This window comes from Xylaria bambusicola (genome assembly GCF_022495145.1).
Source record: "Xylaria bambusicola strain CBS 139988 unplaced genomic scaffold F5B22scaffold_21, whole genome shotgun sequence".
Lineage (NCBI taxonomy): Eukaryota > Fungi > Ascomycota > Sordariomycetes > Xylariales > Xylariaceae > Xylaria > Xylaria bambusicola.
The window spans coordinates 294,285-322,252 of NW_025953574.1; the positions used below are offsets into that span (position 1 = coordinate 294,285).

General features: G+C 48.8%; 9 protein-coding genes across 9 annotated transcripts in view; 5 read left to right on the forward strand and 4 right to left on the reverse strand.

Annotated features, from left to right (window-relative positions):
- The window catches only part of F5B22DRAFT_188703 (uncharacterized protein), a 1,113-nt gene extending 472 nt beyond the window's left edge, over positions 1-641 (forward strand). Inside the window, exon 2 of the mRNA XM_047969476.1 lies at positions 226-641. Within this exon, the coding sequence (XP_047830705.1) occupies positions 226-533 (308 nt within the window). The 3' untranslated portion in view covers positions 534-641. The remainder of the gene's footprint in view (positions 1-225) is intronic.
- Positions 642-929: 288 nt separating this feature from the next.
- F5B22DRAFT_607237 (BCS1 N terminal-domain-containing protein) lies at positions 930-3,696 on the reverse strand. Its single transcript, XM_047974972.1, has 5 exons — positions 3,420-3,696; positions 2,914-3,305; positions 2,493-2,762; positions 2,227-2,398; positions 930-2,158 (listed from the first exon to the last, which is right to left on the reverse strand). Exons 2-5 carry the CDS (start codon positions 3,127-3,129, stop codon positions 1,008-1,010), a joined length of 1,809 nt encoding a protein of 602 aa, XP_047830706.1. The 5' UTR covers positions 3,130-3,305; positions 3,420-3,696; the 3' UTR covers positions 930-1,007.
- Positions 3,697-4,580: 884 nt separating this feature from the next.
- F5B22DRAFT_646678 (periodic tryptophan protein 2) lies at positions 4,581-7,414 on the reverse strand (the record flags this gene model as incomplete). Its single annotated transcript, XM_047978765.1, has 3 exons — positions 4,581-7,149; positions 7,226-7,338; positions 7,397-7,414. 3 exons carry the CDS (start codon positions 7,412-7,414, stop codon positions 4,581-4,583), a joined length of 2,700 nt encoding a protein of 899 aa, XP_047830707.1.
- Positions 7,415-9,074: 1,660 nt separating this feature from the next.
- Positions 9,075-10,503, forward strand: F5B22DRAFT_607240 (uncharacterized protein). Its single transcript, XM_047974973.1, has 2 exons — positions 9,075-10,026; positions 10,095-10,503. Exon 1 carries the CDS (start codon positions 9,519-9,521, stop codon positions 9,876-9,878), a length of 360 nt encoding a protein of 119 aa, XP_047830708.1. The 5' UTR covers positions 9,075-9,518; the 3' UTR covers positions 9,879-10,026; positions 10,095-10,503.
- Positions 10,504-10,801: 298 nt separating this feature from the next.
- Positions 10,802-13,029, forward strand: F5B22DRAFT_607241 (Septin-domain-containing protein). Its single transcript, XM_047974974.1, has 4 exons — positions 10,802-11,328; positions 11,395-11,557; positions 11,623-11,933; positions 11,993-13,029. Exons 1-4 carry the CDS (start codon positions 11,224-11,226, stop codon positions 12,566-12,568), a joined length of 1,155 nt encoding a protein of 384 aa, XP_047830709.1. The 5' UTR covers positions 10,802-11,223; the 3' UTR covers positions 12,569-13,029.
- Positions 13,030-13,054: 25 nt separating this feature from the next.
- F5B22DRAFT_607244 (branched-chain alpha-ketoacid dehydrogenase) lies at positions 13,055-15,220 on the reverse strand. The gene is made up of 4 exons (XM_047974975.1): positions 14,789-15,220; positions 14,597-14,716; positions 14,228-14,510; positions 13,055-14,114 (listed from the first exon to the last, which is right to left on the reverse strand). The coding sequence occupies exons 1-4, from the start codon at positions 15,013-15,015 to the stop codon at positions 13,272-13,274; spliced, it is 1,473 nt and encodes a 490-aa protein (XP_047830710.1). The 5' UTR covers positions 15,016-15,220; the 3' UTR covers positions 13,055-13,271.
- Positions 15,221-18,297: 3,077 nt separating this feature from the next.
- On the forward strand, positions 18,298-22,156 carry F5B22DRAFT_636444 (cysteine proteinase; the record flags this gene model as incomplete). Its single annotated transcript, XM_047977283.1, has 8 exons — positions 18,298-18,430; positions 18,485-18,632; positions 18,683-19,145; positions 19,204-20,146; positions 20,203-21,446; positions 21,499-21,813; positions 21,866-21,992; positions 22,044-22,156. The coding sequence occupies 8 exons, from the start codon at positions 18,298-18,300 to the stop codon at positions 22,154-22,156; spliced, it is 3,486 nt and encodes a 1,161-aa protein (XP_047830711.1).
- Positions 22,157-22,902: 746 nt separating this feature from the next.
- On the reverse strand, positions 22,903-25,411 carry F5B22DRAFT_189165 (HypA protein). Its single transcript, XM_047969479.1, has 8 exons — positions 25,022-25,411; positions 24,900-24,940; positions 24,674-24,844; positions 24,453-24,580; positions 23,941-24,358; positions 23,565-23,764; positions 23,226-23,455; positions 22,903-23,103 (listed from the first exon to the last, which is right to left on the reverse strand). Exons 1-8 carry the CDS (start codon positions 25,223-25,225, stop codon positions 23,065-23,067), a joined length of 1,431 nt encoding a protein of 476 aa, XP_047830712.1. The 5' UTR covers positions 25,226-25,411; the 3' UTR covers positions 22,903-23,064.
- A 361-nt stretch (positions 25,412-25,772) lies between these two features.
- Positions 25,773-27,713, forward strand: F5B22DRAFT_189313 (F-box domain-containing protein). Its single transcript, XM_047969480.1, has 3 exons — positions 25,773-26,013; positions 26,092-26,312; positions 26,382-27,713. The coding sequence occupies exon 3, from the start codon at positions 26,467-26,469 to the stop codon at positions 27,562-27,564; it is 1,098 nt and encodes a 365-aa protein (XP_047830713.1). The 5' UTR covers positions 25,773-26,013; positions 26,092-26,312; positions 26,382-26,466; the 3' UTR covers positions 27,565-27,713.
- Positions 27,714-27,968: the final 255 nt, after the last annotated feature.

The following is a 27,968-nucleotide window of genomic DNA, read 5'->3' on the forward strand; positions in this document are numbered from 1 at the left end:
CTATCCGTCTCCCCCCCCGCCCGCCGCCCCCCCCCGCCCCCGCCGCCGGCCCCCCCCCCCCCGCCCCCCCCCCCCCCCCCCCCCCCCGAGGGCGATAGCTCAGGAACTTCTATGATTTCTATAAACTGCTCATTCTTTCCAGTTCTCAGCGCACTCCCATCTCCTAGCCAGCTCCATTTCTCTATTACTCTATTACTTACTAACCCCTCGTCACAAATCCTCAAGCACGCCGTATCTCATGCCGCGACGCAATCATTATCGGTGCCGTCCTAGGCGGCACCGCGGCTATCGTGGTTGCCCTTTGCGTATTTTGTCGGTGGAGAACGAGGAGGGCAAAGATACGTGAAGCAAGGAGGATAGAGAAGGGGAAAGGGAAGGAGACTCGGACAGAGAATGTAGAAGATAAGACGAATGACGTGGGTAAAGTGGGTGAAGAAGCACCCCCTGCTTCAATCCGTCCGGAAGACGGAGAGTGCGCGGATGATTTGATCAGACCAGTTGCTGAGCGTAGCGTTAGTTGGGCGGACTGTTGAGGAAGTCGAGATGGGTATCGTGTTCTACTTTTATACCCCGTATTCGAGTATTGCAAAAGTTATTGTAATATTTACTGCAATAGTTAATACAGGAGCTACTGCGAAGTCTTGTATAAGTGACTGTCATGATTTAAAGATTTATAACTACTTATGAGGTAATTATCAATTCCCAACCCTGAGTAATAACTTGGTAGGATAACATTTACACCGATGGGTTTAGGCGTCACTTCTTGGGTTGATGTCACTGCATTGAGAACTCATGAATGCCTTAGCTTCTTGGATATTATATGCCTTTCTCGTGCTAGATCTGAATAGATCATCTGGGCAATATAAACGTTGTCTACTTTCTAAATTCCATGGTTTTCTATGAGAACTGAAATGGCATTATAACCGTGATTTTTTTCTTCTTCAGTATTTTCAGCCATATCTCATCATCATGCACACTCACTGCAAACCGCCAAATTCCATGCCCCTTTACTGAACCTGTGATATCTTGGTCCGGTTCATTTTCTGCTGGATCAACGCCGCGACCCATTTGTCCGTCTCCTCGAGGGCGCGGCGAGGGTGCTTCTTGCGCTTGAGCAGGTAGCCCTGGATCTCGGCGGGCGAGAACTCGCCATCAGGGATCTTCTCGCTGAACTGATGCGCAATCTCCGGGAGTTCGTCGATGGTGATATCAAGCTCGCCCGAGCGCAGCGCGCTTGACGTCTCGGGGGACAACACGCTACCGTTAGCGGGCCTTGACACTTTCTCGTTGGACGTAACAGCGGTTCCGTTGGGAACAGGTTTGGCATCATCGAGGCGCTGTGGTCGGCCTTGATCGCCCTCGTACATGCGGATGAACAGCTCCCTGGCCTGCTCTTTCGTGGCGTACGTGAATTCAACTTGCAGGTCAACACGGCCCGGCCGGATCAGTGCTTCGTCGAGGCTCTCTGGGACGTTAGTTGTCATGATAAGGACGCGGCCCTCGTGGCTAGCTACGCCATCGATGGCATTGAGCAGACCTGATAACGAAATGCCCTTCTTATCCTCCGTTTCTTTCTTGAGAACCTTGGCAAGCTCCTTGATGTCGCTCGATGTGGTCTTGCTTGATTCCTCCTTGCTCGGGTTCTCTTTCTCTTTCTTCGAAGCTCTTTCTGCGGCCCGAAGCTCGTCGACTGGGCGTCGAAGACCGGCTGTGTCAATATCCTCGAGCAGTACTACACAGCGGCGCGGCAGCGTGCTGAATAGGCTGCTTAAATCTTCTTCTGTCAAAGTTGGCTCAAGAAGAGAAATGACGTGGATGTCTAAGCCGAACACGCCGGCTAGTGCAAACGACAGTGATGTTTTTCCAGTGCCTGGGGGGCCGTGAAAGAGATACCCTCGACGGAGTGGTATTCCACGGTTAGCATACCATCGCGGGGTCTCGGGGTGTAGATATTCGTTCATATCGGCGAGGACTTGAAGTTTCTGCTGATGGTCGAGAACAACCGTCTTCATCTCTCGTACCGGTCTGTTAGCGACTTGTTGCCAATTATTCCGCGCTCTACGCATGTATCCCGGCAACGGTCGCTTTACAATTGTCCTGGCTTGATGGGCACTGTAGTACTGCTCTTTTGCATGGGCTAGAAGCTGTTTGATCGGTTCTGAAATGTGTTGTTAGCGAAGGTTTATATAGCCTTCACAAAACAAGGGGGGAATGAATTATGCTTACCGGGGCTTCTCCCTAGACACGATATTGTGAGGTCTTCCTTGTCCTTGAAAGCGCTGAATCCGCCGCTGCTCGCACCATCATCGAAGACAGATTCCTTCTTACGGTTAAGTTTGAAGTACTGGCTTTTCCACCAGAAACTATGCAGTCCCAAAGCCGGGATGAATTGCGGCCTCTTCAGGAAAGGTGAGTTAGTAACCATCGGCTCATAGGATGTGATGACTGGTGTGAAAAGGTGCGAGTAACACAGATAAAGGGGAGTAACTCACCGCTCTTGCCTCTTGATTGGAGAAATTGAGGTATAAGCCTGAACGATCGCGTGCTACCATAGATTCGTCCTCGTCCTCCCAGGCCGTTTTACTCGCGGTCTCGGCCATCAAGTATCGAGAGTTTACCATTCTTGGTTGTTTGGAAAGCCAGAGCATCAAGTGCATGTATATGTCATCGGTGCTACTGACATGAATAGAACTCATCAGATGATCTGTGAATAGTCCGTATAGAAAGTAATATATCTGCCGAACAACCTTATTGGTGGCCCACTGCAACACCCAAAGTCAGTTGCTACTGTCAAATAAAGTTTGTGCGCGTTTTGAGCCCGGTGAAATCCATGATAATCAAACATGGACAAGAAAGGGGGGGTGTTTGTCCTGTGATCCCGATGGAAAACGAAGAAAATAATTATTAACTTACTATAAAACCTAACACAGTCAGTAGGGCTGTCGGATCCCAACCGAGCCAGCTCCCAATGAATCGATACATCGGAGCAAATCCCTTCAAGCCTATGAGTGGCAGTATACTTTCGACGACGTTGGCGGGCATGCTGTGAGATGCTGATGTGTTGCCGGTAGTTGTGACATTTTCTACTGCCTCTGGGATCATCCCCTTGATCAGAGAGGTTATGTCCATTATTTTCACCGAGCGACCCTTATTGCACTTCAAGAAATGTCGTGTCTAAAGAATTAATGAAATCTGTCTGGTAAATGGTCTATAAAGTAGAAGGTAGGCGCCGATACGGGAGATATGATACGGCCGACGTCGGCAGCGTCGTTAAATATGACAAGTAGTCGGATCCTGTGCGTCTTCTACGACAGACAGTCAATACTATGCATGTGAGACCTGCAAGCCTTTGAAAGAGACGACACCGGTGCACACTCCGACAACCGTGCTACGATTTTGAAGGGGGAAGGACGAAGTACATAGAATATATATCCAGACAGGTTTGCTCTATGTTTGCCACCTACTAGTTGCCTAAAATACAGAGGCGAGAAGAGGTAAGGGAGGTAAGGATAGAATCTACAAAAGGTGAGTGGCAAACTCGTGGGTCAGGCTCAATGCGTCACCTATGAATCTCCCCGTAAGACGGCACAGTCTCTTGCCTCTGCAGGTCTCTGCCTGATACCCCAACTTTAAAAGAACGCCTAGCTACCGACAGGCTGGTATACTAGGTACAGTAATGTGATGTGTGTCCTTCACCTGTCTCGATTTTTGTCAGTTGACTCACTCGATAGGGTAGTATGACAGCCGAAGATGCGGGGCACATAGGGCATTAGGGGCAGGTTCACAGTGGACACAAGATGACGGGCAAGTTTCATTCGTTGTTCTCACGTCTGGGTGGAGAGTGACGCGTGCAATAAGCATGCAAGTGGACTTAAACGCATCCTAGCATACGTACGTTGAGGGTACAGTTGAAGCAAACTGTGAAGGATTCAATTGCGGTGTATGGGGAATGGTTGTACCAGCTAAATGATGACGGACACAGAGTCTAGATGCGGATTGGCTGCCTGCCAAACTTCGCAGCTCATGGCTGTGCAGCAGGCAGCAGCAGTCTCTCGCCCGTCTTAGTATCATGGTGCGCGGCACTTTCATGATAAAAGGTCAACTGCCCTGTCCAACTGTCCATCACTCGAAATCCCTTTATGCCTGTTGCTGATTGGTTTAATATTTACTGATTCTCTGCCGGGGTATTTCCGATGGCCCCTGCAACGAGCCTCCTTGAGGCGTCTTGAGCTGAGACCGTTGCTTGCTGTCTCAGTACTGACTGGCGCGCTGTCAAACTATTACAAGGTATGAAGACACCAAATAGACCCAGGTAGATAGGTAGGTCCCGATTGAGCCAACCGCGACGCAACAACTAACGGCTTTTGGTTGCCCCTGACTGTGTGTAATGGCTGCCAGTCCATCGACAAGCGCTACGCGAAGCGCTGTTTCGTTGGCCACTTGCGCAAGTCCGCTTGTATACGCGCCCTTTCACCTGCGGCGCAATATTTGTTAAAGCATACCCTTGGATGAGAATGTACATTCTGCGCTGGTGAAGACACTACTCGGCACGCCGAACTCCCACAATACGAAGAAACTGATCAGTCTAGACCTATCCATTCTCCTTCAGAGTCGTCTTGTGATCCAGCTACTTCTGGTTCGCTCATTGTCAGCAACTTCATTGGCTCGTCGCCCTCGTGGCTGGGACCTTGATCGGTGTTTCCAGCAAACTTTGTATTAGCCTGCCCAAGCAAGTAGTCAACCATGTAAATATTCTCGTCGGCCAAGCGTCTGATCTCGTTCTGCATCCGAGCGATAGCTCTGGAAACTATCCGGAGTTCAACGTCAACCTTGCTTCTATTGGCTGTTAGCCATGGACCATGTTTATCCACCAAAGCTTTGATCCAGAGCATGCAAAACTCGATATGAGGTGATTCTTCTGTCTGTGCTGCTACGAATCGCAATAACCTGGCCACGTAAACTGTGGGAAATTGTTCGACCACTAATGCAATGTCAGGATATGGTATAGCTTGGAATACCCTCTTGATCAGGCCCGCTTCATTCAGCCGGAACGCCATCACAAGGGCCTTCAGGTAATCTTTCTCGTTCTCGAGAACTGCGAGAGTGGAGGCTGGTGTGATTTCCATATTTAAGTCGAACGGATCAAATTGGAGCTCATTATCGACACTATAAATGAGAAGTCCTTCGGTGGAAGCGGCACAGAAAGACGTACCAGCAGGAGAGAAGGCAACACCAGTAACTCTGACTTCTGGGAGCTTCTTTCTGGCTGATGGATCACCTCCACGTTTTGACCCTGGAAGAGAATCATCCGGGCGATTGTTTCCATCCGAGTCCCCTTCGTCGTCGAGCAAGCCTTCAGGGCCCGCCTCGGTAAGAAGCTTACTGTTGAGGAACTCCTGAGTGCCAGATAATGAAAGATTGACGCTGACAGTGAATTTTTTGAGCAGAACCATAGTGCTCACAGAATATAGACAAATATACTTACTGCTCCCACCCGCAAGTAGACAGCTACCATCCGTGCTATACTTTATGGTGCCGAAACTCTTTGTGCCTGACACGTTCGCGGCTGTTCTTCGATCGGAAACCTTTCGGCCTCCAGAAACATCACGCCGGCCATCGAGCCCAGATACCTGCTCTCCACCAGAAATGGACCAGAAGGTCAGCTGGCCATCCAAGGTAGAGACGGCGAGTTGTTCTGAATCGGGTCGAACAGCAACATCTAGCACATCCGACTGAAGCTGCAAAGGTTCGCTTGTCTGTGTACGGCCGAATATAGACCACAGCCGAGCCGTACGGTCCCAACTGCCGCTGACTAACAAGCCGCCGTTAGGCGCAAAGGCTAGTGATGAGATAGGCCCCTCATGCCCAGCTAGTTGATCGAGCAATTGGCCAGTCTGAACTGACCAAATATGAATATCAAATGAGTCTAGGGACCCTGCTGCAACAACTTCCCCGCTTGGATCTACCGCCATGCAAGAAAACGAGAGCCTCGTCGGCGCCGTGAACGTCCTGAAATTTCGGAATCTTATCAGATCCCAGGCTCTGATCGAGCCGTCCAAGCTTGAGGTGAACAATACATTGCCCTTTTTAGCGAATTCGCAAGCCGTAACACCACTTGTGTGCTCAGTGAATGTGACAATACAAAATCCGGACTCCACATCCCATACTTTTATTTTACCGTCATCGGCAGTAGTGATGATACGTTTTCCGTCGGGCGAATAAACAAGTGAGTTCATCGAGTCGAAGTGGCCCTGCTGTTTGAGGATGTAGGACTCTGATTGCCATTCCCAAACCAGGAGCTGGCCAAGCTTAGAGGCGCCGAAAGCCAGCCACTCACCACTGTTGTTGATAGTAATAAAATCGATTTCATTCTGGGATATACTAAGGGTGTGGATCGGATTGAAGTCAGGCATTTCGTACAGACCAAATATGCCATTGGAAAAGCCAGCTACCAGTAAATTTGTATCCGGGTGGAACACGGCGCATCTGACATGTGCCTGGCTCTGCATGAAGTAGTGTCTTTGCATGATTCTCCAGCGCATATCATCGTCATTGGCCCCTTCCATCTCTTCGTCCTCGTCGGGAGGCGGCGCATCGGGATGCCTAGTATACTGCCATTCGAATACTGCACCATCCTTACTGACGGTATATATCGTCTCTTGGTCCTTAGAGAACCAAGCTCCAACGACAGCTTGTTTATGTCCGGATAATACAGTCGGGACGAAAGCTTCCTCGGCTTGTAGACTCCATATGCGAACTGTCAAATCCTTGGATGCTGTCAAGAAGAATCTAGAGTCGTTGGACCACTCTATATGGCGCACATCATCGAAATGGCCCATATGAGTATGGTGGCGCACGAAAGGTGCAAACTCCAGGCCACCTTCGGGGCTCGAGTCGGGCGTAGAAGGGACCTGCCATACTTCAGTCTTGCGACCCAATCCGACGGCAAAATGGCGCCCCGAGGGGGAGAAAGCAAGGGCAGTGACAGGCGAGCGGAAGGAGAAGTGGTATATAGGTATGCGCCGGGTAACGTTGGTCAAGATAGCGTGACCGTCCTCATCGACAGAAAATAATAGGTTGCCCCGCGGTGTCAGGCCTATCCTTGAGATATTCTTTCGGTGTGCGAACGGAAGTGTATGCGATTTGTTCCTGGAAGAAGAGCACTTTAGTGTCTATGAATCGGATGCGAAGATATGGATGAATTTCAAAGTGTAGTTTAACTAACTCGACAAGATTAAAAACAGTGACCCGGTTCCCGACTGGAGAGAACAGGCAGGTTCCATCTGGACTGAACAAGAGATTCCCTTGACAGTAGACGGTTCCAAGCAAGTTGGAGAACTTGGACAATAATGTTAGCGACGCGGAAACTATCCAGAAGGAAACATAGTCAGGATACCTTGAAATCAGTCTTCATTGTGCTATGTGTCCATCCTATGTCTGCCTCCCAAGAATCTTTCCATGCTGAAGGCACTGAAGGAGCCGAACTTTTTTGGTTGCTGATAAGATCGACCTCTTATCAGTGATAAGAAGCAACCTAAGTACGGTACCTAGGTAACACCACCCGTGCTCTTTTGCACGGTACAGCTTAGGCCATGCTCTAGGCCACTTCCGTGAGGGCCACTACCCCCACATCAACACAATGCCATCTACTCAATCAGAGCATGCATAATAGCGGAAATACTTTGAGACGCACTAGGGTTATTTCATCCAATGGGAAAACTTAAAGGTAAAATTCTAACTACACTTACCTATAGAATGGAGGGGGGGAGAGGAGGAAAGAAAGTCGAGCCGACATATGCCAACTCCCATATACTTCCCACGTAAACTTAACATAGTATGCCACTGTAATACATTAGATTTTGTAAAGAAAGAATATAAACTTGATGTAGATAGTTCCATCGAAAATCTCTTGCGAACCCAAACAGAAAGTCGGTTTAGGCGTGTGAGATTGCTTTTTATATAATTACTCAGACCGTGACGACGAGGGTGTATTCTACCCTGCTCAATATATATATAAATGGAATAGCAATTATCTCTCCTTGACGTTACGTCAGGTATCTACTAATACTTTATATCACTTCTGAGTTCAGTAAAACGAGGGCCCACAGCTAAGCGAGGCGGAAAATGAGTTGGTCGAAACTACCTCCAGAGATCGGCGACATGGTATTCGGGGAAATCGCACAGCAGAAGAATTCTGGCTGAGCATCTAATGCGACAGTATGCAGACAATTGCAACAAGGCTTAGAGGAGTTCAATTTTCGCAAATTACATCTGCGGTTGCCGTACCCTGACGACTCTCACTGCCTCGAGAGGTTCCAACACATAGCCCCAAGAAGAAGAAAACTTATTCGCCACATCTGCCTCACAGTCAAATTGCCCCAATATACGCCTAAATGTTGCTCCCAAGAACGAGTACTATCACGTAGGGTCAGCGTTATCGTCAGTCGCGCAATCCAGAAGCTTTGTACCATCCTCAGTACATGGGATTCTGAGGATAATCAAGGACTGGCGCTGGAACTTAATGCATATGATCCTAGCGACTGCAAGCATTGGTTTAAGGGCATATACTTGTCCTCTGATGACGTTGAAGATGGTGATGGCGAGGGGGCAATAATTGAAAGAACGTACCACCATGACCCAAAACACGGCTGGATGGGTGGACAACTAGTTCCACGTTCCGCGGGCCCAGCCAAATGAAGCCTATCCCGACCCATCCATCTGGCATTCAAGAAGGGCTGACCTCGCGTTACGGCAGTCACTAGCCTAACAATCCGCCGACAGCTACGGCGCCGTTTCTCACCTAAGTCGTTAGGACTATTACTACAGACGTTTGCCGGTCTGAGGCACATATCTTACGAGACTTGGGTTCTATATCATACAAATAGAGTAGTTCCACAGCATGGTAAGTGCCCACGTCTTTCGTTGCATACATGACGTCGCTTTTCTATGCCACATATGTCATGATCATCTATCGCTGATGTTAGTCACAGAACTGTTGAAAGTGTAGGTGGTAAAGGAGTCAATTCATGTATACGGTACGGGTCAAGGGTCACGAAGGGTCACGAAGGCACTGTTCATGTATATAAGACGGTCTTCCCACCTCACTCACATCAAGTAGTCAGTTGAATGTAACCCTCATATACCTTCCATTTCAGCAAGAACTTTCTAAGCAGTTGAGATACCTGCCGTCTACTCTTAAAAGTTTGATAGTATTTGAAGATTCCTACCGTTTTTATCCAATTTTCCAGTCGCTCCAGCACTCAGCCAACCGTTTCCAGAATCTGTTCACCCCTCGCGAAATGCCCGAGGGGGTTTTGGCAGAGAAAAGCCTCGATTTAGAACATCTTGCCATCACCTTCATGGTTGATGCCGAACGGATCTTTCGATGCTGTAACCCAGAATAGACATGGCAACACTTGCAATCTGTGGCACTCACATCGTATCTCTTGCATCTAGAGAACGAGCACGATATAGCACTCGAAGATTTGTTACACGAAGCAGGGAACCTTGCACAGCAGATGCCTAAGTTATATGCGTTTGTACTGTGGAATGGTGGAAGGGGGCATGCCTGCGTATTTATATATCACGTAGAGCGTGGATCTGCTTCGGTCACTTGGCGCGGAACATGGACTCTCCAGCTTAGTCCTAAGGTGGTCAAATCATGGCAGCTTGCTGCCAGGAAGCTGCTTCGTCGTGTAATCCACCTCCCAAAGAATTCCGAGGACGTTCAGCAGTCCCTCCGTGATCCCAGAGGTGCAAATTATCTGACAATCCGTTCTCCTGGAGATGCAATTTACTACCTACAACTGCCCTGCCAGGTCGTTGAGCCCAAGTCGCTTTGGCAAATGAGGAGAGAAGGACGTATTACAAAGTTTTAATCGCATTATATATGGCGGTCTTTTACTCGGTTCTTTCAGAGTACGTCGTCGAGCATCAACCCGGTCTCTGCGCTTCAGGGTCGATAGATGGCAGGGCTCATGGGAAGAGACTTTTCCCCGACGCGCACGTTCTTCTCCTATTGGTTACCTAGTGTCCGGATTTAATGTCAATGGAGGCAAGACGGCTACATATATTCACAATGAATTTATGCTTACTGGTAGACAAAGTACTCTGCTTATGCTAGCATAACCATGAGTACTGTCCCTGCGTTGCCATGCGAATGTCAATTATGCTTTAGTTTCTCCTGCTCTCCTGATTTCCCTGGCTTTCTGTAATTCCAAACACGCCATATGCAGCGAAGAAGATAATCACGGCTCTGGACACAGCCGGCCGACACTTGGTCTTAGGCCAAGACTTCAGCCGGACGCCGCGGCGTCTCCCGCACTAACACCATCACCGACGCGGCCGGAGCCCAAGAAGCTGCCGCTTAGGACGGATCCCACTTACAAGTAGCAGTAGGTCTGGAGGGCAACACCGAGACCGGGCGTCTCAGAAAGCGCTGGAGCGAGCCAGAAGGCGCCTGAGACATAGGCTGCTTTACGGCACCGACAATCGTGAGTTACTAGCTTACTTACTTACATAGGTAGTTATTTTCTTAATAAGTACATTATCAGCACATCATTTGGATGTTTTCTGGATGTTAACTACCTAGGCCATCTGTACCTGAGTGCTACTCTTCTTTTGGTAAGCGCCACGCTAGGCTAAGATTAGACTAATTGGATCGCTTCAGGTAAATCGGAAGATGGAAAGGTACAGCTGTCTGTTACTGTGTAAGGTGGTCAGAGCTTTTCGTGTTTCAGAGCTCTAAACCATAATTGAAGACGGGGCCTGCCAGTTGGCACCACACCGCATCAGAGAGCCTACCTACCTAAGGTACCCTTTGCCCACCGGCGCTAGCGTAGGTACAATCCACTATTCAAACCCCCTGTCGGGTCGGATCTAGGTAAACTAAGGTAGTTGCTCTCTGTGTGTGGTGTGTGCCGGGCGTCCCCCAAGCAGACCAAGGGAAATTTGCTAACACGAGCATTGGAAGGCCTTCCCCTGAAGCCATCGGCCCTCCTCAACCACTCGATTCTGCCCATCACCGCTGTTGTTTTCGAAGGCTTGTGCAAGCCATACATCACACCCACACCCCACGCCCTCTCCTATCTCTTGTTCCTGTTCCATCCTCTGGTCCCGTGCCTGTTCCGTGCCTGTTGAGTTCCTCAAGAACCTCATCCTCTTCCACTGACGTCCGCTCTGGTTCTGTCTCTCTCCCAACAATCGTTGCATATCTCGCCCAAGATGCCTCCAGCAGCCGCCGAAAGCGCGTCGCCCATTGGCATTGCCAACCTGCCCAACCAGCGACACAAGATCGTGGCCAAGAGGGGTGCTGCCTTCACCATCATGGTGTGTAGATGAATCCCTGTTCGCGATGCCGTGCGTGCTCTTTACTGATGTGCTTCATCACAACAGGTTGCTGGTGAATCCGGTCTGGGCAAGACGACTTTCATCAACACTCTTTTCTCAACCACCATCAAGAACTATGCCGACCACAAGAAACGCCATCAGAAACAAGTCGACAAGACCGTCGAGATTGAGATAACCAAGGCCGAGTTGGAGGAGAAGTTCTTCAAGGGTAGCTCACCTTCCTTCCCCAACTGCAGTTTGTCCCTCGCTTAACGAGACCTTTGATTTGTATAGTCCGCCTCACCGTTATCGATACTCCGGGCTTCGGCGACTACGTTAACAACAAGGACTCATGGATGCCCATCATTGAATTCCTCGACGATCAGCACGAGTCCTACATGCTTCAAGAGCAACAACCTCGCCGCCAGGACAAGATCGATCTCCGTGTCCATGCTTGCCTCTACTTTATTCGTCCTACTGGCCACACTCTGAAACCCTTGGATATCGAGGTCATGAAGAGACTGTGCTCTCGGGTGAATCTGATTCCCGTTATTGCCAAGGCTGATACTCTGAGTCCTGCTGATCTAGCTAAATTCAAGGCCAGGGTAAGTCTGCCTTTGTCACCTATACCAGATCGGGTTTCTCTAACTTGATAATTCGATAGATTCGTGCTGTTATCGAGGCGCAAGGCATCAAGATCTACGAGCCCCCAGTCGAGGAGGATGATGAGGCTGCTGCCCAGCATGCCCGGAGCTTGATGGCTGCTATGCCTTTTGCCGTTATCGGCTCTGAGAAGGATGTGAAGACTAGTGATGGAAGGATTGTCAAGGGCCGCCAGTACTCGTGGGGTGTTGCCGAAGTTGAGAATGAGGATCACTGCGACTTCAAGAAGCTCCGCTCTATCTTGATCCGCACTCACATGCTTGACCTCATCCACACTACCGAGGAGTTGCACTACGAGGCTTACCGTGCTCAACAAATGGAGACACGCAAATTTGGAGAGGCACGCCCCCGTAAATTGGATAACCCCAAGTACAAAGAGGAAGAGGAGGCACTTCGAAAGCGTTTCACCGAGCAAGTCAAGGTTGAAGAGCAACGATTCCGGCAATGGGAGCAGAAGCTCATTGCTGAGCGGGATCGCCTCAACAAAGATCTTGAACAAACACATGCCCAGATCAAGCAACTCGAGACTGAGCTCGAGCAGATGCAGGGCAGTGTCGCCCGCAGTGGTCGCCGTTAAGCTGACCTCTCCCATACGTATTCGCTAACCTCGCGCGGCTTCGTCTAACGTTGATCCACGGTCTCCATTAATAATGGAAGAGGGAGTCTATGATACCCAGTTTCTGCGCCTGCTTAAACTTAATAAACAAAGTTGGCTTTACCCAATCGATATGCTTAGGAGCTGTTTTTGAAGTCTGTCTAATGAAACAAGGATGGATCGTGAGAGAAAGGGGGAGAGAAGCGGGTGCACAGGAAAGGGGAGTCAAATACATAATAACTAGTCTATTGTTCCTGGTAATTAGGACTACGAAGCGTTCTGGCATGTCGAGATGAAAACAAAACGGAAAACACCGGGCGTCGTCCAAGATATTTCTCATTAGCGGGCGCACTTTTCAAGTAGTACCCCATCTCTAGCACTTTCTTCACTGCAGTTAGGTTTAGTTGACGATGTAATCCAGATTTTTCTTACGATACCATTCACTAAAGATGATCACGGTCTATGATATGCGTGATAAATGTTATGATTCTGGCGTATATCGTCTAAAGAGAGAACTGAAAGATCATTTGATTCTGACAGTTGAAGGCGTTCAAGCTTCTATCAATAAGGGGGTATATATATATGCATTGCTCTCATTTCCGCCCTAGTTATTTCATGGCTCAAGCTGTGCTTGGACTAAGTTTATATATATTTAGCGTTTACAGAGGAATATGTCCGTCTACGACTAGACAGCATCCATGGCGGCTCTTGTAGCTAGTTGTTCGTTTTTGTTGCCGAGTTTTGAAATCTGCAAGAAAGCGTCGACGCCGTAGCCCTCTAAGCTATGCAGCTCTAGACTGCCGGCCCAGTATTCGGCGTATACGCGGCTTAGCGGCAGGCTTATGCCGAGATGCAGGTTTGGCGGCCGTCCGGAGAGCGTCGTCAGCGAGCCGTTGTGGCACTCGGAGTTATAGGAGCTTGGGTCCGTGGGGGCATGTCTGTCGGGGAACATGTTTTGCAGGTCGGAGAAGTTGCCGTCAATGCGGAGTTCCTGGAGCGTTGCCGCCATTAAGGGAACCTGGCCTAGACTCTCTAGGCGCTGAGGCGTCGAGGGCCCCTTTCCGAAGGACCAGAGGTGTGGGAGCGTGTCTCGCGAGATTCCACCGCCGCGGTCCGAGATTCGGATTATGACGTGTTGCTGGGCCTCGCAGAGCGTCACCTCGATGGGCGGGGGTTTCTCGCCGTTCTTGTTGGGCTTCTTGCTGTGGTGCTCAGCTACCGCCTGCACCGAATTGCGCAGCAGCTCTCCGATGATGAACTCGAGGTGGCTCAGAATGTAAGGAAAACTAACTTCCAGATCTCCGTCGATGCGAATCTCGGGAATCGCAGCATCGGCCCCGTAGGCTGAGCGTACTAATTTTTGGACGGCCCGTCCGCAACGCTCGACGACATCTCGGGCCACGCATTTGAGAAACACTTCCCCAATGAACTCGGATTCAGAGAGCTTGGCACCTGGTGAGAACCAGTCTGAGTTGAATGTTTCGGTCAATGCAAGGTGTTGTTCAGCTATGACACGCCGGGAGATTCGCTGTCACGAAACGCAGATTAGCTGTTTAGATCATGCAGTCCACTCATAGCTTTATCTTCACCCAGGCCGTTCCACTGCTTGTATGTATGGCTATAATAGCTGAAATCACGTACCGATCGTAAGATAGTGTTCATGAAGCGATCAAGATCGGCTGCGGGCATGAGTCCGTTACACTCCAGAATACCCATGGCCAGCTTGGGGATCACACTCAGATGGGCACGCAGCATGCCTGCAATAATAGAGCAGAGCTTATCATTGTCCTCTAGAGTTTTGATTTCCTTGACACGCCGGAAGGTGTCAAAGGCTGTATAATATAGTTCGTAAACATCGCTTATGTGTCGGTTCGTCACAACCACGTAGGGAAGGCGTTGCATATCACGGATGCGGTGGGCGATTCTAGATTCAGTACGTGAGCTGTTGTGTCTTTTTACATATCTCTATAGCTGGCGTGCTCATAGTCGACGGGAACAGAGGCTGCGTACCTTGTGGGAAGTTCGGTTCGTACATAGTTGGCTGAGCTGATGAGTCTTGCTTCCGTCAAAGACCGCCCGAAAACCATCAGCTGTCGCAAGCTTATCGGCCGTGCCTCTTTCGCTACCCATCTGTATGCCAAAGCACAGGCATGCCGTCAGTCACACAAATCATTGTATAGAGAGGTCGGCTTAGCGACATACTCGTCAAGGGCCTGTACAGGCCTCCACTTTGCGGTTGTGTGTGTGTATCTCTGGTTCTTGGGGCGCCCAAGGCCACTCTGGTCAATGCGTAACCCATGGATAGCGCGCGGTCGAGGTCTCCGGCCTGCTGTGGCGGTTGTGGTTGATGTGATGGAGGGGGCTTGTGACGAGAAGCAGATGCTCAGCCGGAGAGTTTTGGTGGCATTCTGCACCACAAAGGGTAGCATGCCGGCAATTCCATGCCAGGGCGCGCGTGGATTCAGCAATTGGAGAAAATTCGAAATGTCAAACGAGAATCGGTTCAATAAAGAAACAGAATTCGAAAGCAGCAGCAGACAAAAAACCAAAGGCACGATGTCGAATGGTGAATTACAGAAAATGGGTTAGCAGGTGGGTAGGTGGTAGGTAGTACAGAAGATACATAGGTATATGTGTGGTGTTGAAGAAGGCCTTCTCCAACAGCGCCCTTCCTCACATGTCAATGATGATGCCACCCCCAAATTCATTAGTCACAAGAGCAAGTTGCCGATTTCGCAGCGCAGCTATTGGAGCTTTGGAGCTTGTCTAGTGGGTGCCTGCCTCCTTACATAGTAGATACTTTCTTACAGCATTTATATGTAGGTCCTTATTACCCTTTACCTCTTGTGGAATATCTTGAAATCTAGCTATTCTTCATTGAATTGAGACATATCGAGCAGCATGGCTGAAATATCTACATGTATTTCTAGGTAATACCTGACAGCATCTGGTTGGTAGATACTTACTTGGTAGTAGTAGGTGGGCACATGAGAGGGGCATTGTGAACTCTCTACCATGACAGCCCGCCTGAAAGTAGGTAGGTAATACATGCCTTCTGGTCTTCAATTCGAGTAAGCTACTTCTGTTCTCCTTTGGTAGAGGTTTATATTAACTGGTGACCGGAATTAGATACCTAAGTGTAACTCAGTATACTTATTAGGTAGCAACCTGGCTGCAGTTTATGTCAGGTACTAGACCAGTTGATTTCATGCACCATGCCGAGCTAGTTCCATCATCAGACATGACATAGCCATTCTCCATGGTGGGCGTATTCAAATGCCATGTGCTTTCAACTACATGTGGTCTCATAGATTAGAGAAGATTCGGTATGATGTTTAGAAGGATCTTGATGGCCTTCAAGGGTGTACCTAGTTTCGACTTCTTCAGCAGAGACAACTTATAGGTGATTTCTGAGACTTCCCCAGCTACCTAGGTGAGATAAGTACTAGTATCACGCTTCCATCAATGGACTTTTTTTTAAACGCTCAATATTCTCGAAACCTCCTTGATCTTTCATCGCTACTGTCAATATACTAGGTTAGAGTTGACTCCTGGCCCTTGGACTACAATCAGGCTCTGGAAGCCAGAAAGCCAGAATCCTCTTTGCCCGCCAAGTGCTCAGAGTTGCTACACACCACCCTCATAGACGTCATCATGGCATTGCCAAATCACCTCGATTCGTCAGCCGTGTCACAACGCAGCTGCGCTAACCCTAGAGAGCACTTGCTTACCTAGGTAGTTATCCAAGGTGCAATGAACCAGAAGTAAGCCCGCGTGAGATGAAGTTCCCAAATACTATGGCATTTCTCCTTGTATTAGAGAGTAGCAGTTTATATCTAGGTATGTACTTACCTAAGTTATGTACATGGGCTACCTTCAATTACTTGTTCTTTCTTATTGATGGCCAATCTGTTGGAACCTAGGTACAGTAGTTGAGGTCTACCGACGCACACCAATTTGCCAATGTGTCCATGTCCACTACAAATCATGCATCACGTATAGTGCTGCAGTGTAAGTAGCGTAGCTTCATGTAGGTATGGGCAAAGTACTGATGAGAACCATATCGCCACCGGTGAAGATTTAGGATAATTATCATCACCCATTGTTGTTCTTTGCACAAATAAATGTAGGAGGTATTTAGGACCCTTTGCTACATATGTACTTCGCTTACATTTGTTTAATAGCATTATCCCTTGGGATCAGAAAAGGTCTTGTCAGCACCAACCAAGCCTGGAATATATTATCATTATCATACCTATGTACATACATATATATGTACTTAGGTAAGTATAAGCAGTACCTAGGTAGTGAAGAGTGATAAGGTACTTGCCATGGTATGGCGAACACACATTGTAGCCAAGTACCTCCTTACTCTACCCACCTCACATGTATGATTTAGTTAGTGGCATAACCCCAAGATAGAAGCCCAGGGGGCACGCACTGCGGGACAGGACAGGACAGGACAGGCAGCACAGCACAGCACAGCCCACCTACAGACTACCTAGTAGGTACTAGTGGGTACCTAAGGAAGTACCAGCCAGAAAAAGGTACCTACCCTACCTAGTATGACATCTGGTACAGCTTCACTGCCCTCTGCTCTCTGCCCCCGGGCACCTGTCTCGAGGCAAGCCATCGTGCTTCTGGCTTCCTCTTCCTCTTCCTCTTCCTTACCTCCTTCTTGTTGTTTCCCTCGATCTGATCTCCTTGTTCTGCCTGAACCGGGTCTGTAAGGCATCCTCAACTTACTTCCTTATTGTCCCATGCCATCCCTCCCTCCACAGGGTTTTGTTCCACGCTCCAGATACATACATGACTTCGCAGCGGCGCAACGCAGGCTTCCCCTTCTCCTCCCGCACCCGCCCCATCGTCATTACTTAACTAGCAGGCACTTTATTTAGCTGGCTGGCACTCGTCGAACCCCACCAATATTACCATACCATCATTGTCATTGTTGCCATTATTCTTACGCCCGCCTGCCTACCATACCGTACCGTACCGTACCGTACCGTACCATACCATACCATACCACGCATCCCTCTCGGACCACTCAGGGCGGTATTATCTTAGGTATCGGTTCGTCGCCTTCTGCCCTCGACAGCCCTCAACAGCCCTCATGAGCCGCCCCTCCTCTGCCATTACCTAGGTAGTGTTTCCCGCGCAGCACGTTGCTGGCCCCATTGCTGCCTCCCCGTTGCTATCGCTGTTGCGTTGCGGCGCCTGGTCTATTGCCTGGTCCATTGCCGTGCCGCCTTTGCTTGCCGTCTCTGCCTGCCTGCGTACTTACATACATAGGTGGGTAGCAGGTGCAGTTTGACGTCTACAGACCACCTACCTGCCGCCATCCCGAGTTTTCACGTCACACCCGCCGCAGAAATGGTGAGCCCACTCAGTCCTCTAATCCATCCCACACTTCCTCATTGTTTCTCCTCTCTGCTCGTTTCCCTTATGGCTATGCTTTGGTTCTAGCTGGTTTCTAGATCAGTTTTTTTCCTTTCTACCTCTTCCTAGCTCGACTTTGTCGTGCCAAATGGTCATTCTGTCATTGGGGCTCTAAATCCTCGTGTATACTCTTTTACCTGTTGCGCTATTCCCGATATCATCATATACTCCGGTCTTTGTTATCGTTGCCCAGCTGTAGCTCTTTAGCTCTGGTCATACTGACAAAATTTTTACCTTAGAGTTACAACCACAACATTCACTCCCCGAACGACATGATGGTCGACTCACAAGACGACATGGTCGTCGAACCGGCCCAGAACGAGAGGGATCAGGTTGCTATCATTGAACCCGACCAGCTTGACAACGAGTCGGAGACGCTTGAGAGCGTCACTCTAGCTACAGACTGTGCGTGCTGTCCCGACCACATGCCTGCTTGCTTGGGCTAACGATGCTGTGCAGATGATGCCATGAAAGAGATTGTCCTACCACCACTTCTTGAAGAACCTAAGATACTAGAAGACGCAGTAAATACATGGAAGGTCGAGAATTGGAGTCGCCTTGCTAAGAAGGAACACGGTCCTACATTTCAAGCTGGCGGCTACCCATGGTTAGTATGATGGCAATGTGCACCACAGTATTTCCTAACCCCTCGAATAGGCGCATCCTCCTTTTCCCGTTCGGCAACAACGTCGACCAATCCTCGATATACCTTGAGCACGGTTTCGACGACCTTAACAGTGTACCGGATGATTGGAGCTGCTGTGTACAATTTGGCCTGGTGATGTGGAACATGAACGACCCTTCTCTTTTCGCTCATCATACTGCGCACCATCGTTTCACTAAAGAAGAAAGCGATTGGGGCTTCACTCGATTTCTCGAGCTCCGGCGCATGTTTCAGCAGCCATGGAATAACACTGGCCGCCCGCTGGTCGAAGATGATGCCTGCAACATAACTGCGTACGTTCGTGTTGTGGAGGACGAAACCGGTGTCCTATGGCATAACTTTAACAACTATGATTCCAAGAAGGAGACTGGATTTGTTGGTTTGAAAAACCAAGGCGCCACATGCTATCTAAACTCGCTTTTGCAATCCCTTTACTTTACCAATGCATTCAGAAAGGTCAGTCCTAGACAGCGGTTAGCGGTGGCCGTGAGAAGGCTGACAACCTGGGCCACAGGCTGTTTACCAAATACCCACGGCGGAAGATGAGAGTATCCAAAACAGTGCATATACCCTGCAGCGACTTTTCTACCAATTGCAAATATCTAACTCCGCCGTTGGAACTAACGAATTGACGCGATCATTTGGCTGGGATACGCGACATATTTTTGAACAGCAGGATGTACAAGAATTGTCACGTAAACTCATTGAGCGCATGGAGGAAAAGATGAAAGGAACAGCTGCTGAAGACTCACTTCCCAAGATGCTAAGTGGAAAGGTTAAGACATATGTCTCTTGCATCAACGTCGATTATGAGTCCAGTCGGATTGAAGATTTCTGGGATATCCAACTCAACGTTCGAGGTATCCCTAACCTGCAAGAGAGCTTCAAAGATTACATTCAACAAGAGACGTTGGATGGTGATAATAAGTATTGGGCTGGAGACGAACACAAGTACCAGGATGCACGCAAAGGTGTTGTATTCAAGAGCTTTCCGGAAGTATTGCATCTGCACCTAAAACGATTCGAGTATGACATTCAGCGCGACACGATGATGAAGATAAATGATCGTTTCGAGTTCCCAGACAGAGTGGATCTCGCACCATACCTCGAAAAAGACGCAGATAAATCTGAGTCATGGATCTACAAATTACATGGTGTGCTAGTACACAGCGGTGACCTGAATGCTGGCCATTATTACGCCTTCCTGAAGCCTAACAAGGATGGCTGGTTCTACAAATTTGACGATGACAAAGTCACGAAAGCTACCATGAGAGAAACTCTAGAGGAGAACTTTGGTGGTGAATACAAACCTTCGCTTATACCGCCTCGATCAGCGTTCCAAAAGAGGACACCTATTATGCGTCAAATGAATGCGTATATGTTGGTATATATTCGAGAATCTCGTCTGGACCAAGTCTTGACTCCGGTAAATCAAGAGGACTCTCCGCCTCATTTGCGTAATATTACCCCGCTATTAAACTCTGATACACCTGTTTACTGACTTGCCTCGCAGAAAAGCGCTTGGATGAAGAGGCAGCTGCTCGGGAAGCCAAGCGCAAAGAGCGCGAAGAGCAACACCTCTATCTTCCTGTCAAAGTTATCACGGAAGATGCCTTCAAGAACCATCCTGGGACTGACCTCACCAATTTTGAATCAAATCCAGCGGATGATCCTGCTGCGCCAAGATTCTACAAGCTGAGGAAACAGATCTCTATGGAGGAAGCAGTAGCAACAATTGCCCAAGACTTAGGCCAGGACCCCAAGAGGCTTCGCCTTTGGATCATGGTTAATCGTCAGAATAAAACAACTCGCCCCGATCAACCAATAATGGATCTCCGGCCATCGATCGAAGAAACTCTTTCGCGCGCCGTGGGTACCAGCCGTGACAGCGTGCTTCGCGTGTGGGCCGAGGTTACTGATGAAGTAGATTCTCAAGGCAATGCGATTTGGCCGACGTACCAGAGTAATGCTAATGGAGTAGTTGTCAAGAACGACCTTATCCTCATATTCCTTAAGCACTTCGACGTGGAGCAACAGAAGCTTCATGGTATTGGTCATATCTACGTCAGTAAAGAAAGGAAGATAGAAGAACTGGTTCCCGTGATTGCCAAGAAGATGGGCTGGGGCGAGAAATTACCTGCGGGAGAACAGTTGGCTATGTGGGAAGAAATCAAACCTTCGATGATCGAGGCGCTCAAGGCTAAGCAGAGCCTTAAGGCGGCAGAACTGCAAGATGGTGACATCATATGTTTCCAGCGTATCAGCGAGCGCAAATCGCCAGCCGAGGTACTTGGGAAAATTCCCCGTCTCGGAGACAAGACTTCGGAGGAGCCCAAGCGCTGGGATCGATTTGACGACGCGAAGAGTTTCTATGATTTCCTTTGCTTCAAGCGGGAAATTCGATTGGATCCTCACCCACGGTGCGAGAATCCTGACTTAGAGAGCTTCATTTTGACATTGAGCTCGAAGGTCACCTACGATCAGCTAGCTGAACGCGTTGGCGAGCATCTTAGCATAGAGCCGACGCATTTGCGATTCTTTACTGCGAATGCTTCGACAGGCGCTCCAAAAGGGGCGGTACGACGAGTACCCAACGCCACGCTTGCACAGATCTTGAACCCGCAGAACTATACTCAGCAGAGCCTCCAAACCAAAGCCAATTCTCTTTATTACGAAGTCTTGGAGATGAGTCTTGCAGAGCTCGATACGAAAAAGAATGTGAAAATAACGTGGTTGAGTGAGGGAATCACCAAAGATGTAAGTCAACCACTCTGACACACGGCTGAATATAGTGTAACTAATAGCTCAGGAAACCTTTGACATTCTTGTGAGCAAACAAGGACATGTCGAGGACCTCATACAAGCACTCGTCAAAAAGGCACAGATCAAAGACGAGAACGAAGGTGGGCGAATAAGAGTTTATGAGATTCATAATCATAAGCTCTTTCGCGAGCTTGTGCCCAACTATCCTGTTCTTAGTATAAATGACTACGTCGACATAATAGCAGAACGGGTACCAGAGGAAGAGATTGACGCACCAGAGCAGGACTTCATCAAGGTGATCCACTTTCAAACCGATCCGAACCGAACGCACGGCATTCCTTTCAAGTTCCTTCTTAAGGATGTAAGTTTCTTCTGCTTGAACTTGTCACTGAACTGAAATTGACCCCTCTCAGGGTGAGGTATTTTCAGAGACCAAGAAGCGCCTTGAGAAGCGAACAGGCATAAAAGGCAAAGCATTCGAGAAAATCAAGTTTGCTATTGTGCGAAAGTATCAAAAGACACCAACATACATAACAGATGGTGAGTTTTCATTGTCCACTAACTTACTATGTTTGCTTACGCGCCTATCAGATGATATTTTGTACGACGAAGGAAATACTATTGAGGATGATGCTATGCTGGGCTTGGACCATATGGACCGTACCCGAACAAACAGAAACGGCGGGGAGATGTTCCTCAGGTAAAAGAAAACCAAAGAGAAAAACGGAAGATTACTCCGTGACAATCACATCCGTTATTTTGTCGTGATTTTTAACACGACAGAGTCAAGCATCCTTACGACCCTCGCATGTAGCGAAAGGGACCCATATCCACTGTTTTAAGTATTGTTCAGCAGGGTTGGCATGTGGCTGCATGGTTGCTGAGACATGGAAGCGTCAAGTCGACTGATGCACACTACGGGAGGGACACGATGAAGAGCAAGGTGGCAGCTCAGGCAGAACCACTATATGCGAGCGTGATGCACGGGTGCCCCATACTAGCAACACTGCCCATATAGAGGACAGAGCTTGCTGGTCATGTTGATCCGATAGGAGTATTCTTATCGTATGCTGACGCAGTATTACCGGGTCTGTGGTTATCATCGGGTTATTATACCTAAGGACTGCGACGCTTTTATCATAGTTAGCTGACCACACCGTGTACAAACTAAGTGCATTGTATACATATATGTTCATCTGAGCTCTCCTGACAAGTGGTGCTTTCTGGCAGTATTGTTCCTGGGTTGTATCTGGTCGGCTTAGAGCATCACGAAGTCCAAAGTAAAACCCACTCTCCCATTCGTATGATGTATAAAGTTGTTAAAGTTTGGAAGAAAAGGTCGTCGTCACCGACGACTTAGATTGTGCTTGCTTAAGTACTGTACACTATTACGCGCATGGAATTCGAGCACCGAGAATCATTTTCAATTGCAAAGAAGCCTGAAAATTGAGCTTCAGTTTAAGCATAGTTCATATGGATTTTCATTTCTTTCAAGGGCTAGATAGAATACAGCAAAAAAAAAAAAGAGTAACAGATTGGATATTTTGAGCGGAGTTGTATGTCGTCATTCGTGAGAGCGAAATGTCATATGGCCCATCATCCACTTGCTTGCTTACAGGCGCCCTTGGCCCTCTTTGCTGTCGGGAACTTCCTGTGATTTGCGGGCTGGGTTAGTACGAGGCTGAGCATGAATAATGCAAGGACATGAGATGGAGTATAGACGATATGTGAAGAACAGGGAAGGAGGAAGGGGGACGGGGGATTTTATTTTACCTCCCATGCTTCGGGGTCACCTGCGCCTCGCACCCATTTCGGCCCGTCGCCCTCGGCTGAGTCTAGGACCATCTGGTATAGTTTGGTCCAGAGAGCTTCGCCTTTGATCTTGAGCCACGGCTTGTCCGTGTCCTCGTGGGCTTTGCTTGCGTCGTGGCAGATCCCGATTGCGCGGATTAGCTTTGAGACGTGGCCGTCGTCGTGGAGGGCGTAGACTCGTGGGAGTAGGTCTGTGATGGAGATGTGTTTTGGTTAGTGGGATTATGTTTGTCGTCTTATCTTTTGTTCGGTAGAATATTTTTTTTCTCGATGGGGGTGGGTTGAATGTTTCTCACTTACCAGCGCGAGTCTTATCACGAGTTTGCTCCTTGGGGATGTAGGAGTTGATGTTCTCTAGGGAGAGGGGAGGACATCCCCGCGCTGCGTATTCAAGGAGGTCGAATCTGATCTTCCATTCTAGGAGGCGCACTTTGCATGCTGTTGGGATCCAGTCTTGGGCGTTGATGGATAGTAGTATTGGACATATGTTTACGTGGTGCCTGTGGGATGAGTTCTATTAGTTGATGAAGTTTTGTGTGTTATGGATGGCAACCATTTGTGAGATAGACATCTGGATGCTTGGTGGAATTTACAGTAGTGCGCACAGTGAGAGAGAGAGAGAGAGAGAGAGAGAGAGAGAGTGTGTGTGTGTGTGTGAGTATGTAAGAGTACTCACATTAAGAAGAAATCGAATCGCACCTCCTTCCCCGGACGAAGAGCGGCGGAAGCAGCTTCAAAAACATTCGCATTATACATCTGGACAGTCTTCTCATGAAGTTCCTCAGGCTTGACCTTCACTTTCGCTGAGATGCGGATGGCCTCATCCCAGGCGCGCTTGAAAACGCCGTTATATATCTTATTCTCATCGCTCATGCGCGCAGATTTTGACATTTTCTCATCCGCGGCGACCTCTTCAAATAGGCTTGTAATTTCTGGCATGGGCTCTGAAGACGCCCGCGCGGCTTCTTCCGCCTTTGTGAAGAAATTCTCCAGATTGTCTTTGTGCACGGCTGCCTGTGCCAGCCCCATTGCTACGATGGCTGGCTGTTGCCATTCTACGCCGTACATGAGCTGGATTAGGGGATGCAAGAAACCTGAGCGAGCGAGTGAATTAGCAAGGGGAATTTCAGGTCATTTTAAGTTGACGCTGGTGGGGAGGTGACTGCTTCGTTGGTAATGGGGACTCACCTGCGAACATGCGGACCAACAAATCCTCGCTTCGCTCATCACCTTTGAAGAGATACTCATTGAGGACTGCTTGCCAACCCTTCTCCTCTATCTCATTTTGGAAAAAGGCCAGGAAGTCGGTGTAGTACCTATATAGATAAGTGAATGATCCTACCTTGTCTTCGTCTCTGTTTTGTATATATGAAGTGTGAGACGTCATATGAAGGCAATAGTTAACTCACTCCTCTTTCCCGAGTTTCGTCTTCGCCACTTCGAAATCTTTCAGCTCTTTGACTTGATCTGGATGGACTTCATATTGCGCTTTCTGGTAGTTGGTATTATCATCGTACGCCATCTGAATGTGGTCTGCTGAGGCACCAATGCCGTACAATGCGAGCAGATGATGGCTTATACTAGAGAAATGATAGGTTAGTGTGTTGTGCCTTTTACAGGATGTGTCGAGCTTACTGATCGTGAAAGCCCATGTTATTGAAGAAGCAGTGGTGTTTCTATGATAATGACATGTTAGCTTGTAATGAATCACCAACAACCTCTCATATATGGAAATGATAGTCAGTGAATTGACGAACCTCGAGATCATTCTGCAGTAGTTCAGTCGTCTTTTTCGCTCCTGCATTAGTCTGTTTGATAGACCAGAGTCCGGTGTTGTCGGGCGTGATGTGAATCTTGTGTGCCGTCGCCATGGTGGTTAAATGAAGTTTATTGGCTACACTATTGGCTGTGAAGTCCCCTCTTGTAAGTGATCTTAGCTGTAAGCGGGCGATGGTGTTCATCACACTCGTTCTTGTCACCAGGGGTATTGTCACCGAGCTCTTGCATGGAAAGAACTGCAAGTATTGATATAAGTGTACAGTTCCCAAGACTTCGGCACCAAGCTCTCAGACTGAAAGAAATAGGAAGTTCAGGTATTGATATAAGCGTACAGTCCCACGGACTTCGGTACTAAGGCTAGTCCGACAATACACACAATCCTAGAGGTGTACCACACACTCGGTGTTATGAGTGAGACGAAACAGGCTGGTAGGTGCTGAGCTTACAAATAACGTGACTAATGAATGAGCCTAGCTGGTAGTCTCTGGAATACGAGCGGGGGAGAGCGTCTTGACCTATTACTAAAATAAGTAACTACAACCTCCGACTGTAACGTCCTCGGCCGACATGTAAATTCCAGTCTCCTCCGGCGAACGTCGATAATGATGAGGTCATGCGGGCGCGGATGCGGGTGCGGACGGCATGCGGCAGGTGGATCTCTTTGACCATCTACTTATAAGTACAAACGGAGCATAAGCAAGCTGGGTCCGACTGTAGTGTCAAGCCTTGGAAGCCTAACTGTTTTTAGGGGGGGAAAGTAAGAGGTTTGACCTTTTCAGAACATGTCGGTTCTGGGCTAACCTTATACGTCTTATGAAGATCTATCAGGTTAGCTGTACTTGGCCAACAATAGGATTGCGAATATCAATGCCCAGTCAGCCTTTACTCTGGCTACCTCGGTAAGTATTTGGGTTAGCATTGGGAGTTGTATCGACGGAATAAGGTGTTTAGTTTGATTCCTGAAGCTGAGGTAAGACTGAACAGTCTGAAACTTGCTGCGCCTGATGAAACAAGTTGTCCAGCTCAACTAGCTGCTAAGTCATCATAGTTTCTAGCGCGCGGGAAACAATTGGGCCTAGCGCATTTGCCGCTTTTTGCTCAGGCTCAGATCGGCTCAGCCAGTTTTCCGTCAGGTCACGGAGACTGTTGGTTGAACTTGCCTGTGGCCATGGATGCATTATCTTAGGTATGCAGAGAGAGAAATGAACTGCTTTGAGGGTTCAAAGTTCCAGCCCTATAACGGTCTCAGCTTGAACCGTTAACCAAGACGTGAGTATGAACGGTGTCTACTGTTGGCTTCGTGGCTGACAGTTTGTGTCTAAGACCCCCTCGACACAGATCAATACCTTCTTCTTCGGATTCTTTAAAATAAAACACTCCGCCAATCCCGCCGAGCGCTATCTAATGTCTAAATGCCTAAAGAATGTCTTACCAGGATGTCCCTGCGGATCTTCTTTCTCGTCTCTCCCATCGGCTAAGAGACCAGCTCTATTCAATGATTACCATCCCTGATCCGCCAAACCCCATGGAACCAAGCCTCCAAAGTCGTGCCTCGTCCCTCGGAACTCTCGACAGGCTGCCAGTCGAACTGCTATACGAGGTGCTTATGAGCCTCGATTTCCAGTCCTCCATCAGCTTTTCTCGCGCTTCCATTCAAGGAAAGAATATAGTATGTTCCCTCCCAGCATATCGAGATGTCATGAAACATGCACCACACGCGTTAGCAGCCCTTAGTCGGACGAAGCTGCTTCATTTCCATTCGGCATCTGACCTTCACAATGCTCTCCGGAACGAGCGCTGTGCGACGTGTCCCGAGTATGGCGTTTACCTGTTTCTCCCGACGTGCGAAAGGTGTTGTTGGCAATGTCTGCGATCCAAGCCAACGCGACGGGTCGTCTCCCCAACGGCTGCCACCAAGACTTTCGCGCTATCGCCCAAGATGGTCCGGCAATTGCCCGTCATGTTCAGCATTCCTGGCACTTACGGGGTCGCGTGCAAGCCTACCCAGAAATCATACAGACTTGTCAGTGTAACCGCTGCCAAAGAGCTTGCGATGTCAATCTACGGGTCCCCAGGAGATGCTATAGAAGCCATCATACGCAGGCGCCCACCCAATGAGCGGACTGAATCCACGGCTAGATCCCTACGAGCTATATTTTCGGACTTTGCGTGTTTAGATTCCTTGATGGTGCCAGATCAAGGGAATACTGGAGTTGACCGCTATTTCGGTATGGCATCCATTCCATTCCCCTCGCTTACTACTCCGGACATCCTCGAACACGGTCTTTGGTGCAAGGGTTGCGAATGGACATTCAACCAACATAGAGGTCGCCGGATACCGGCCTACGTCATCGCCAACATGGTGCCGGCGGATTGCGACCCTGATCGTGTACTATTGGGTATGGTCAGGCGGGCTTACTCGAGCGTAAGGCTTTCCGCGCATATCCAACATTGCTATGGTGCACAACAGTTGCTTGCTAGTCAAATGTGCAAGAAGGTTGAGCGAGTACCATCGCCTTGACAATCCTGGAATAACACAATCTCAAAAATTGACTACAGATTTCCAACACACTACCCTACATAGCTCATGTAACCCTCGCCTCACACTCACACTCGCGCTCGACGCTCGCCGCCCGCGAACGGCCGCCCACAACTAATGGTTTCACCTGGGCCCTTAACTCAACGCCCACGACGCTCGATATACTCTGTTCTTGCCTTGCTTTCCGTCGGCATATGCGATGGGCAGTAGTTGCGCGAAGCCAGGTCGTCAGGGACAGTCCTGTCACATCGCAGGTTGGACTGGGCGTCATACAGTCGATCACACTGTTTGAACTCGCCCTTCTTTCTGCACCCGCATTGGTAAATGTGCCACACCTGAGTGCACATGTTTGGTTGCGATAAATTCTTCGTGCGAGGCCTCGAGAC